We start from the raw sequence: 13,511 nt of genomic DNA, 5'->3' as shown, positions 1-13,511 counted from the left end.
AGGTGAAAAAAAAAAACAATAAAAAAAAAAAAAAAAAAAAAAAAAAAAAAAAATCAAAATAGCTAAAGGTTTCCACAAATGAACAAGGCTGCACAGCCATGTTGCCAAATGTAAACCACCACCATTCCTTCTATACCTTCAAACTAGTATGATCTGCTTCCACACACAAGTACACTGAATCTGCTTTCACAAAAGTAATCCTTGATTATAAAATCCAATGAACACCTTACTTTTCAGTACTTTTCTTACTTTGACTTTTCTTTTCCATTGGATACTCTTTTTCATCTTTTTGTCAATACTACATCCTGTTTTTCAGGATACTCCTCAGTCACAGAAAGCTTTTCTTCTTGTTTCTGAAAAGTTCCTGCTTCTTAGTGTTCTAGCCTCTTTTTATTTCATCTACCCAATCTCTCTTGGGCTAGGGAAATCCTCTGAAGCCACTTTTTCAATTACAATATAGTAATACCTTTATATTTGGCAAATGTCCAAACCTAGTACATTGTCTGACACAAAAGAGGCCTTCAAGATTTAATGCAAGAGAAGTGCCTCCTGGCGCTCCTGGGGGGTTCAATCAGTTGGGTGTCCAACTTCAGCTCAGGTCATGATCTCATGGTTAGTGAGTTTGAGCCCCGCATCGGGCTCTGCTGTCAGTGCAGAGCCCACTTTGGATCCTCTGTCTCCTCACTTTCTGCCCTCCCCCACTCATTCATATTCTCTATCTCTCTCCCAAAAATAAACATTTGAAAAATTGTATTAGGGAAAATAAAATGAATTATGCTGAAAATCAAGATTGAGAAACTGCCATTTGATTGAATTAAGTTGATGAAGAAACTTACGATATTGTCTGTGCTATTGCTCCAGCAACACCACCACAAAGTAAGTTTACGTGGGTTTTCAAAACTAAGACATTAGGATTGTCTGATGAAGGTCTGCCAAGAAGGGTAGGGGCATAGGAAAGCCCAACACTCTTTAAGGTACCAAAAGTAAAAAATGAAACACCTGAAAAACAAAATATAAATTCACCATAATGCTTAACATTACATGAACCATGAAAAGACACCATTCTTCATAACCAATTAACTCAAGGAACAAACTATACATTTCCTTATTTCTGAAAGAAAAAGTCTTAATTAATGTTTATAAATAACAAAGATGACAAGATAACCACCTATAACAATTATAGCTATGGTTTTCACATGCTAATATATACTTCAGTTTACTGAATAAAGGCAGTAGTTGGGGACAAATGCCACCTTATATATTAATAGAATTAAATAGTTGTCCAAGGTTTCACATCAGTAAAAGTTAAATTCATGATTAATAATTACAAGTAAAAACGCCAACTTAAATTCACAATAACACTGATGGTGATAAGATGAAAACAAACATTCAGAAGTGACAAAGAATTGTTATTTTAACTCAGTGCCTAATTTTGTCTCCAAGGAAGAGTTGTATCCATGAGAGGAATGTTCATATTGAATCACAAAACACATGAAATCTAATAAATATTAAATTATCAATAATATGCACTTAGAGCTTGCATTTACATATCTTTATAATAGACTCAATAAAGTCTCACATTGACAAAATGAAGAATAGAATTCAAGCAACCCTATCACCTAAGCATTATTCAAGATACCTTGACATCTACTAAATTTTAAAATATATTTAAAACATACTTGATGTTTTATAAGAAATGAGCACTAAAAAAACTCAGTCTAGAATAGCTCAATATGTGCACTTAGTCTTTATACAAAATTCTTATAAATTTATAGCATTTTGAAATGACAGTATACAGTTTTACAATATTCATACACTTTTATATTTGGGAAACCTATTCCAAATGCTTTATCTAAAATCTAAAAAAGATCACAATGGTGAAATTCATAGTAAATTAAATGTGAGTTAAAAAAATTAGAAATACCTAAATGATGTGGAATGGTACTTAGTGAAATATGACACAATTAATAAAAATGATATTTGTGAAGAGTACTGAAATATGTGAAAAATGTTTGCGCAATGAGGAAAAACTAAGAAACAAAATTATATATACATACTATAACTTATATAGTTTAAAATATATTTTATTATTGCTTTTTAAAATATTTTTTTATTTATTCCTGAGAGAAAGAGAGAACCAGCGTGAGCAGCGGAGGGCCAGAGAGACACAGACCCCAAAGCAGCTCCAGGCTCTGAGCTAGCTGTCAGCACAGAGCCCGACATGGGGCTCAAACCCATGAACCTTGAGATCATGACCTGAGCCGAAGTCGGATGCTTAACCGACTGAGCCACCCAGGTGCCCCTAAAATATATTTTAAAAACAAAAAGAAAGACAGGAAAATAGAGCAAAGAATTAAAGAGTTCAATTAAAGAGTTCTTCTTCCAGCATAATTAATAGTAATCTAGGTATTCTGAATGACTTTGTCGTTACTATGGGGCTTGCAAAAAGGATGAGAAGGTCTTCAAGAATCCAGTACCACCACCTTCCAAAAACTTAAGATGGAGCTCATTTGGGAGTTGTGGGCCCATGAGAGAAGTGAAGTGACTCTACATATTGATGCCAATAGCAGCAAAGCTATTGAGATAGATCTTGCTATTGAGCCTACAGAAGATGGAATCACTGGGTCTGAAACTCAGAGATTAAGATCAAGTAATGGGCTCATAATTAAAGACCACCAACCATAGGAGGAGGCAAATGAATTTATACATTTATAAAAGAGTGGGTAAGAGTTTGGCAAAATAAGTGAACAAAAAAGAAATATATAAAAACATAAAAAGAAAAGCCACAGGTGGAAATTAAGCAGCAAGATATAGAAACAAGTACAAATATATCAATAATCACAATAACTATCAGGTGAACTAATTGGCAATTAAAGATTTTATAGGCCAGATTTTTAAAGATATCCAATTATATAATGATTTCAAAAGAAATACCTAAAAAATAAAGATATGAAAAAGTAAAAACCAAAAGGATGAAAAAAGATATGCTAGACAAATATTAACTTGATCTGTCCAAAAATGAATTGTAAATTAAGAGGAAGGGAAGAGATTTGAACAATAATATACTAGATGATATAAAGAAAATTTTTATGGACTCCTGGGTGACTCAGTTGGTTAAGCATCCAACTCTTAGTTTTGGTTCAAGTCATGATTTTATGGTTCATGAGCTTGAGCCCCAGGTCGGGGTTCTGTGCTGACAATGCAGAGCCTGCTTGGGATTCTCTCTCTCCCTCTCTCTCTGTCCATCCCCCACTCACTCTCTCTCTCTGTCAAAATAAATAAACTTTAAAAAAAGACTTTTAAAGTTCATAATAGTGTATGGTTATGCTTTTTAAAAAAGCATAGAGAGGCACCTGGGTGGCTCAATTAGTTAAGTATCCCACTTTGGCTCAGGTCATGATCTCAGAGTTCGTGGATTTGAGCACAATCAAAACTGCTTCAGATTCTGGTCTTCCTCTCTCTCTGCCCATTCCCCACTTGTGCTCTGTCTCTGTCTCTCTCTCTCAAAAATAAAACATTTACAAGATAAAATAATTAAAAAGCATATAGAGCTGAATACTGAATACTGTGAATTTGCTTTAAAACAATTTGGGATGTGAGTGGAGGGAATATTTAAGGGCATAGATGAAAGAAGACTGGCCCTGAGTTGATCACTTTTGAAGGTAGGTCATAGGTGCATGGTGGCTCATTCTACTATTGTCTACTTTTGAATACATTTGAAAATTTCTAAATTTTAAGTAAAAACAATTAATAAAATAATAAACTCATACGATGCAGCTAAAGCAGAATTTAGGGGGGAAAACCCACATTAGAAATAAAAAAACCTCCAAAGGCTGAAAACGAAACAGGTAAGCATTCAACTGAAGAATAGACCCAAGGAAGAAGGAGATAATTAAGAAATGAACAAGAATCAATGAAATGGAAAATAAAGATAGACTAGAAAAGTAAATGAAAGCCAAAGTTGATTCTTTGCAAAATCTAATAACTGATCAAAAAATAAAACTGAAAAAAGGAACATGACAATAGAGCAGATATAAATAAGATATGAAGAAATAAGGGAAATCTTGTGCTAAAAACTTAAAAATTAATACAAAAAGGTCAAATTCAAAAAGGTAAAGAAAGGTATGAATTACCAAAAATGGTTCATGAAAGATAGAAAATCTGAATAGTCCTACAACCATTTAAGAAGTTAAGCCAGCATTAAAAAATCATCCACAAAGAAAACTTTCAAGAAACAGATAATTCTGGGGCGCCTGGGTGGCTTAGTCGGTTAAGCGTCCGACTTTCGCTTAGGTCATGATCTCGCGGTTCGTGGGTTCGAGCCCCGCGTCGGGCTCTGTGCTGACTGCCAGCTCAGAGCCTGGAGCCTGTTTCAGTCTGTGACTCACTCTCTCTCTGACCCCCACCCCCCGCTCATGCTGTCTCTCTCTCTCCTAGAAATAAATAAAAATATTTTTAAAAAAAACCAAACAAAACAAAAAACAAAAACAAAAAAAAACAAAAGAAACAGATAATTCTAATCATCTTATAGAGATAGAAGATGAGTACATACTCAACTCATTTATGAGACCTATATAACCTTGATACCCAAACCACACAAGGATATTACAAGAAAAGAAAATTACAAGGAATCTCACTTAAGAATATAGATGTAAAACTTTTTATTTTTGAGAGAGAGAGAGAGACAGAGACAAAGTATGAGTGGGGGAGGGGCAAAGAGAGGGAGACACAGAATCCAAAGCAGGTACCAGCCTGCGAGCTATCAGCACAGAGCCTTAAGCTGGAACTCATGAACCATGAGATCATGAACTAAGCTGAAGTCAGATGCTTAGGCAGCTGAGCAACCCAGGTGCCCCTAGATGTAAAACTTCTAACAACAATTAGCAAACTTAATCCAACAGGATATAAAAAGGTCATTATGTCATAGCCAATTTGGGTTGATCTTAGAACATCTATTAATACCATTTATCATATTAACAGATTAAAGGAGAAAGCCATATGATCACCTCCATAAATGTAGGAGAGAGTGTCTGATAAAATTCAATACCAATTCAGATAAAAATTCTTACTTAAGTCATAAATGAGCATTAAGCTAAATGAAGAAGTATTACAAACAGTCCTTTTAAAATCATTAACNATAAATAAAACATTAAAAAATTTAAAAAAAAAAATAAAAAATAAAAAAAATAAAATAAAATCATTAACAAGCCAAAATGCCGAGCATCATCACTTCTATTCATTGCTGCACTGTAGGTCCTTAGCTAGTACAGTAAGTGAAGATAAACATAAATAAATAAGGAAATAAGGATTAGAATGGAAATAAGAAAAATGATATAATGTGGACAGGACACAATTGCCCACATAGGAAACACAAAATATCTACAAGTAACACGGTGGCTGGCTATAATACCAACAAGTAGGATAATGGCTAGCTATTAGATAATATAAAATGAAATCAAGTAATAAGCTGAAAATGTAATTTTCTAAAAGACACAACACAGTTTATATGGTATCTATAAATATATGTAACAAAAATGTCCCAGAACTGTATAAAATTTCATTCAAAATCCGAACAAGTGTTTTTGTGCAACTCCAAAATGGATTTTAAAATGTGCAGGAAATAGGGGCTTCTGGGTGGCTCAGTTGGTGAGCATCCAATTTCAGCTCAGATCATGATCTCACTGTTTATGAGTTTGAGCCCCACGTCAGGCCCTGTGCTGACAGCTCAAAGCCTGGAGCCTGCTTCAGATTCTGTGTCTCCCTCTCTCTCGACCTCTCACCTGCTCACACTCTGTCTCTGTCTGTCTCTCTCTCTCTCAAAAATAAGTAAAAATTTTAAAAAATGTTTTTAATGTGCAGGAAATATCAGAATATCTATAGTTCCTACTTTCCTAGAAAGAAAAAAAAAGCATAAGGTAAAGGGACTTGTCTGACCAAATATAAAGACTCATAAAACTGCACTCTATTCTTACCTTTAGAAGTAGCATTGTAAAAAAAAAAAAAAAAAAAAAGTAGCATTATAGATCACTGGAGAAAGGAGGGACTATTTAATAAGGGTCAAATGGTTATCTTTAGGGAGGAAAGAAATAATTTCAGAGTGAATTGGGGCTTAAATACAAAATGCTAAAATTTTAAAATCATTCTTAGAAAAAAAGAAAAGACCAAGATTCTGCCAAATTTGAAAATACCTGCATATGGAGCCATTCCTAATATAGTGGGCATCAGGCCTCTGTAAAATCCAAGGAAACCTCCTTCCTTTTGAATGAAGAAAAATTAGAAGTGAGATTACACTGTGTTTATTATGACAAACATCAAAAAACAAAAGCATACATTACAATGAAAAAATTATTCTGGGACCCACCCTGAAACACAGATGTGTCACAATCATCATTAACATCAATAACTATAAATAAGTTTATATAAAATTCAAAACATTTTTCTAAATATATAAGGACACATTATAGGGACACCTGACTGGCTCAGTCAGTAGACTCTGCGACTCTTAATCTTAGTCATGAGTTTAAGGCCAATGTTGGGCATAAAACTCACATTAAAAAAAAAAAACAATATAAACAAGAAAAGTAAATGTGAAATACCTTTGCATAAATTGTTTTGAATGCATGAATAATTCCTGTATAAGTGTGTTCCCCTTTCACCTGGAATGCTAGGCGTACTCTAACCATGTCAAGAGGGTAAGTACAGATAACTGCTGTCATACCTGAAAAAAAAGAAAAAACTTAAAAATGCAATAGAAAATATATATCTCTTTCCTATCATTAGTAGTGCTCTCAAAATATACTTATGATGAAAACCCAATGCAATCAAAAGTGATATTACTTATAGAATTAAATCATAATATTATCAGTTGAAAAACAACCTTGTGAGCAAAGGGTCAATTTGCTAACTCTTTTGAAATTCTTCACACTGTGAAGTTATGTTAACACCAAAATATTATAGTGTAGGTGTATCATGAGTATTTATTTTACTTTATTATTATTATTTTTTTTTTTTTGAGAGAGAGACACAGAGTGTGAGCTGGAAAGAAGCAGAGAGAGAGAAGGAGACACAGAATCTGAAGCAGGCTCCAGGTTCTTTGCTGTCAGCACAGAGCCTGAAATGGGGCTCAAACTCATGAACCGAGAAATCATGACTTGAGCCAAAGTCAGCCACTTAACCAGTGCCCCCATGAGTATTTTTTTACTTCTATTTCTTGTCTATTCCCAGGTAAGATACCAGAAAGGAAAAACTATCTCCTAACACTAGCCAAGATATTTGATTTTTTATTATCTCTAATCCTAAAATGAAGAGATCTTTACCTACCAAAGGAATTTTTTTAAGTTTATTTTTTATTTATTTTGAGAGAGAGAGAGAGGACACGAGAGTGAGTGTAAACAGGGAAGGGACAGAGAGATTGAGGGAGAGAGAAAATACTAAACAGGTTTCTTGCTGCCAGCGCAGAGCCCAACATGGGGCTCAATCTCATGGATAGTGAGATCATGACCTGAGCCAAAATCAAGAGTCAGATGCTTAACCAACATACATATATACTTGTATATATACATACAAGTATATTATCATCTTCTTTATCCATTCATCAATTGATGGACACTTGGGCTGCTTCCCTAATTTGGCTATTGTAAATAATGCTACAGTAAACATAGGGGTGCATACACCTTTTCAAATTAATGTTTTTGTATTGTTTGGGTAAATACACAATAGAGTAATTACTGGATTATATGGTAATTCTACTTTTAATTTTTTAAAAAATTTTTAATGTTTATTTATTTTTGAGAGACAGAGACAGGGTGCAAGCGGGGGAGGGGCAGAGAGAGAGGGAGACATAGAATCTGAAACAGGTTCCAGGCTCTGAGCCGTCAGCACAGAGCCCAAAACAGGGCTCGAACTCATGAACTGTGAGATCATGACGTGAGCCGAAGTCAGACTGAGCCACCCAGGCTTCCCATTTTTTATTTTTTCTGGTACTTCCATGCTGTCTGCAACAGTGGCTAGACCAGTTTGCATTCCCATCAACAATGTACAAGGGTCCCTTTTTCTCCACATCCCCACCAATACTAGTTTTTGTTTTTGTTTTTGTTATTTTAGAGAGCGATACAAAGAGAGAGAGAGCGCCCGCACAATTGGGGATGGGGGGGGAGCGGGACAGAGAGAGAGGGAGACAGAATCCCAAGAAGGCTCTGCACTGTCAATGGAGAGCCTGATGTGGGGCTTGAATTCAAGAACCCACAAACCATGAGATCATGACCTGAACTGAAGTCAAGAGTTGACCACTTAACCAACTGAGCCACCCAGGTCACCTCTTGAATTTTTTATTTTAGCCATTCTGACAGTGTGAGGTGGTATCTCATTGTGATTTTGATTTGCATTTCCATGATGAGTGATGTTGAGCATCTTTTCATGTGTCCACTGGCCATCTGTATGTCTTCTTTCGAGATATGTCTATTCATGTCATCTGTCCATTTTTTAATTCGATTATTTGGGGTTTTTTGCGTGTTGAGCTGTATCAGTTCTTTATATATTTTGGATACTAACCCTTTACTGGATATATCATTTGCAAATATCTTCTCCCATTCAGTAGGTTGTGTTAGTTTTGTTGATAGTTCCCTTAACTGTGCAAAAGCTTTTTATTTTATTCTTTATTTACTGTTTTTAATTTTATTTTTAAGTGATCTCCACACCCAACGTGGAGCTCAAACTCACAATTCTAAGATCAAAAGTCACATGCTCTACTGACTGTGCCAGCCAGGTGCCCCCAAAAGCTTTTTATTTTTATGTGGTCCCAATAGTTTGTTTTTGTGAGAATCTATTTTTTAAAATACCAAAAAAATGTACGTTCAGTGTAGAGAAATTAGAAAAACTAGATAATAAAAATTAAACATATATTCATCCACCAATAATAACTACCTACATATATAATATCTCAACCCTTTTCACATGGGCATTTACACACATGTAAATACATACACACACATTTAGAACATATGGTAATAATATAATTCTGGGGCAGCTGGCTGGCTCAGTCAGTAGAGCATTTGACTCTTAAAAAATAGCTTTAAGATGTAATTCTATTTTGTAGTCAAATTTTCTACTGTACATTGTTTTATGAACATCTTCCCATGTGAGAAAAACATCACCTGGATGTACCAAAAATTTTTAAAACAATCCTCTTAGACGTTTAGGTTGTCTAATCTAATTTTATATATGCCCCATTATTTGTTATATGATAGTGTAATAGTGAACAAGGTTTTGGTTAATCTTTTTTTTTTTTATTTTTTAAAATGTTTTATTTATTTCTGAGAGAGACAGAGAGAGACAGCATGAACAGGGGAGGGTCAGAGAGAGAAGGAGACACAGAATCTGAAGCAGGCTCCAGGATCTGAGCTAGCCATCAGCACAGAGTCCAATGCGGGGCTTGAACCCACGAATCATGAGATCACGACCTGAGCCGAAGTCAGCCGCTTAACCAACTGAGTCACCCAGGCGCCCCATTGGTTAATGATTTTATAACTAAATATTTTTGTGCATCATTTCCATTATGGATAAATTCCTAAAATAGAATTATTAGGTCAAAGAGTAAGGCTTTTATTTCTTTTTTTTTTTTCTTTTTCCAAATTCTAGTTAGGTAAATTGGTTTAATATAGTCAAATTGGTTTCAGGTGTAAAAGAGTAAGGTTTTTAATAGAAATTGTCTTCCAGAAAAATTGTGTCAATTTATAATGTCAGCCATTGGAATAAAAGTCCTATTTTCTTGGGGCGCCTGGGTGACTCAGTCAGTTGAGCGTCCAACTTCGGCTCAGGTCATGACCTCACCACTCATGGGTTTGAGCCTCGCATCTGGAGCCTGCTTCAGATTCTGTGTCTCCCTTTCTCTCTGCCTCTCCCCTACTCATGCTCTGTCTCTCTCCATTTCTCAATAATAAATAAATGTTAACAAAAAAAATGTTTTTAATATAACATAAAAAATAAATAAAAGTTTTGTTTTCCTGCCTTCTCAGGAGTATTAAATAATTATTAGACAATTAGAATGTTCAGTTATTGGATAATTTTCCCAACATTTAATGGGCAAAAAGCATTCTCTCTGTATTATTTTGGTTTCTTTCTGATTTGACTTTTTCTTTTTATCTTCTTTTTTTTTTGAGTTTCCATAACTTTGACACTCAGCTGTCAGTTCTCATCTACATTTTTGATTGTAAAGATTTTTTAAAGTGGTGACAGATTTTTGAAGGCAGTTACCTGTTTGGTACATAGGTAACCAACACCTATAGCTTCTTTGATGAATCTTCATCCTCATTACATTTTCTGAACAACCTCAAATGGATACAGTGTGAGGGACATTCCTTATTCCTTTGGCCCAGATGGTATTGTTGAGCCTAATGTCAATGTGTACATCTGGAGTTCCCACCTCCTTCAGGGCAAACATCTGTATCCCTCTGAGCACATGAGGCACATGCTTCCTGAAGCCTACTTCATAAATGTACTTGTGGATGGTAAGGATGTGTTCTGTGCTCACTACCGTGTGGTCAGCAAAACAGCCTTATTTTCTCCACCCCTTTTTGCAGAGCCATTCTGGGCCCAGGTTGGAAAGGAAGAGTGCAAAGTATTATCATGACTTCCTTTTTCTACGTAGCCTTTTTTTTTTTTAATATTTTTTTATTTATTTCTAAGAGAGAGAGAGAGACAGCATGAGCAGGGGAAAGTCAGAGAGAGAGGGAGATACAGACTCTGAAATAGGCTCCAGGCTCTGAGCTGGCAGTCAGCACAGAGCCCGACGTGGGGCTCGAACCCACGAAACATGAGATCATGACCTAAGCAAAAGTCGGACCCTTAACCGACTAAGCCACCCAGGCGCCCCAGGCTTTTTTTTTTTTTAAGATTTTATTTTTAAGTAATCTCTACACCCAACGTGGGGCTCAAACCTACAATTCAGAGATCAAGGGTCATACACTCCACCAACTGAGCCAGCCAGGTGCCCCTGTATGTAGGCTTTTAATACTACCTTTTAAACAGGATAAATTCATCTTTTACTAGTCTTAAATAAAAATAAAACTTTCATGCCACGACTTTGACTCAGAATAATCAACAATGTACAAGTGATTTTATTTAAAGCAATTTCCATTTTCTTGCCCTGATTTAACGTTTTAGTTTTAAATTATTTTTTAGTATCTGTTTAATTTTATTTAATAGACCTGACATATCTTACCTCATTTACTTCACAAATGCAACTATAATTTTGCATCCATTTTTATCAGTGCACACCTAAATCTATACTGTCAGAGCTTCCACTGCTCCCTAAAAATAATCCACATTAGTTTGCCATTCCTTATACAGGAGTTGGAAAGAGTGTTATGTTATTATCTAGGTAACTTTCATAACATCTGTACCTGGGTGACTAAAACATTATGTGAGCTAAAAAGCCACACAGCTAATATACAGGTAATACTTCAGTGCAAACACAGGCAACCCTTAGTTCTCTCCTGAGAAGGACAAAAATTAAATTCCTTTCCACAATGAAGGGAAAGTCAATTTGAATGTTAAGTAATGAAATTTATTTTGTATTTGAGAGAGAGTACACAAGCAGGGGAGAGGGGCAGAGGGAGAGAGAGAATCTTAAGCAGGCTTCATGCTCAGCACAGAGTCCACAAGGGGCTTGATCCCACAACCCTGGGATCACGACCCGAGCCAAAATCAAGAGGACACTCAACCAACTGAGCCACCCAGGTGCCCCTGGAATCTAATTTTAAACACAAGCAATATTTTGGATCAAGATTAGCCTAATGATGGTCAGACTGGGTTAGACTCCTAGAAGAAAGGCTGATTTACTATTTTTAAGTTTATTTATTTATTTATTTATTTATTTATTTATTTATTTATTTATTTTGAGAGAGAGCAAGATCATGCATAAGCTGGGGAGGGGCAGAGGGAAAGGGAAAGTGGGAGAGAGAGGATCCCAAGCAGGCTCCACACTGACAGCGCAGACGCAGGGCTCAAAGGCACAAACCCTGAGATCATGACCTGAGCCCAAATCTAGAGACACTTAACAGACCTCATTACCCAGGTGCCCCAAGAAAGGCTGATTTACGACTAGCATATCTATGGTTTAGCTGTGATATTTTAAACCTTCCTTTTTTAGTTTGCCCATAGCAATGAAAACTAGCCACTATGTGCCAAGCACACCATACCAGGCTCTCTATAAATACCACCTCTAATCCTCACATGCCAAACACGACCAACAATTCTACAAGGTGGAAGATGGATATTATTATTACTTCTTTGCAACTGAAAAAAGTGAGGTTCAAAGTAGTTAAGTAACGTGACAAAATTCATATAGTTTCTATATCACAGAGTAGGATTTGAAACAAAGTTTTCTGACTCACACCATGACATATGTTGCCTTGCTGTAATTTTGTTTTCTTGTTAAACATTTGCTTTGAAATTTCTAAACTTAACTTTTTATTCAGAAATTCCATCAGGCCAGTGATTAGACCGGTCAATTCCCCACTGTAGCCAGTTTGATTTGTGAGCTCTTTATCTGTGCTATTTGTTTTCAAGCTATTCATTTTCAAACTATGTAACATATTCATATGTTACCTATTGGTATTCAAATCAGCTGCCTAGGGTATGCAAGAGAGTGACTTTTCTAAATGGCTTCTTTTAAGCTGCATCTAAATGTTTTTTAAAAACATTAAAAATTTAATTAATTAAGTACAAAGGTGGTGTTTCTGAGATAAGGTTTGGCAATACCATTACATTTGAATCACAACAAATACCTTATTTTTAAAAATTTTTTAATGTTTTATTTTATTTTTGAGAGAGATAGAGACAGCATGAGCAGGGGAGGGTCAGAGAGAGAGGGAGACACAGAATCCGAAGCAGACTCCAGGTTCTGATCTAGCTGTCAGCAACAGATCCCGACGTGGGGCTTGAACCCACGAACCATGAAATCATGACCTGAGCCGTAGTTGGACGCCTAACTTACTAAGCCCCCTAGAGACTCCAGCAAATACCTTATTAACCAGTTATTTATAAAACTACATGTTTTTGCAAGTTGGTTTAATTTTTTACAGCTTCTGCTAACAATTTTGCAAGGGAAATTTTTAGAAAATAAAATTAAGAGAGATTCTCTATAAACTAGTTCCATCTTTATTGGAGTGTTTCATATTAAGAAATTTTAACACAGATAAGAGAATCAAAAGGCTGACAATCTTAGGTCTTGATTGTGCTGACACAACACAACTTGGTTAAACATCAGATTTTGCTAAGATTTTCCCAATTCATCACTATCCATTTTTACAACTTCTGTTAATTTTAACAATTTTTTTTCTCTTCCCTAATCGGGATCACTTTGGTCTTGCCTCTCCCATTTGCTCTCTGACTCTATTTATTTCTTCTTTCCTTCTCACACGTTCCATATCTTCTAGCTGTCTTCTTACTGGCTTTGGGTGGCTTCACATGAAATAACCGTAAATTAACAAAGTGGCAAAATGATAAATTGG

General features: G+C 35.5%; 1 protein-coding gene across 3 annotated transcripts in view; it reads right to left on the bottom strand.

Moving 5' to 3' along the window:
- SLC25A16 (solute carrier family 25 member 16) overlaps positions 1–13,511 on the bottom strand; it is a 36,274-nt gene that overhangs the window by 6,387 nt on the left and 16,376 nt on the right. For 2 of the 3 annotated variants that reach the window (XM_077778661.1, XM_077778663.1), the window contains exons 5-7: positions 6,597–6,718; positions 6,189–6,255; positions 837–999 (exon numbers count right to left, since the gene is read on the bottom strand). In XM_077778661.1, coding sequence (XP_077634787.1) covers positions 837–999; positions 6,189–6,255; positions 6,597–6,718 — 352 coding nt within the window. The remainder of the gene's footprint in view (positions 1–836; positions 1,000–6,188; positions 6,256–6,596; positions 6,719–13,511) is intronic. The other variant, XM_077778662.1, reaches the window with a different exon arrangement.

The sequence above is a fragment of the Crocuta crocuta genome, unplaced genomic scaffold (assembly GCF_008692635.1).
Source record: "Crocuta crocuta isolate KB4526 unplaced genomic scaffold, BGI_CrCroc_1.0 scaffold167, whole genome shotgun sequence".
In the NCBI taxonomy this organism is placed as follows: Eukaryota; Metazoa; Chordata; class Mammalia; order Carnivora; family Hyaenidae; genus Crocuta; species Crocuta crocuta.
The sequence above is the reverse complement of the archived record's forward strand: the minus strand, read 5'-3'. Positions and strand labels throughout refer to the sequence as shown.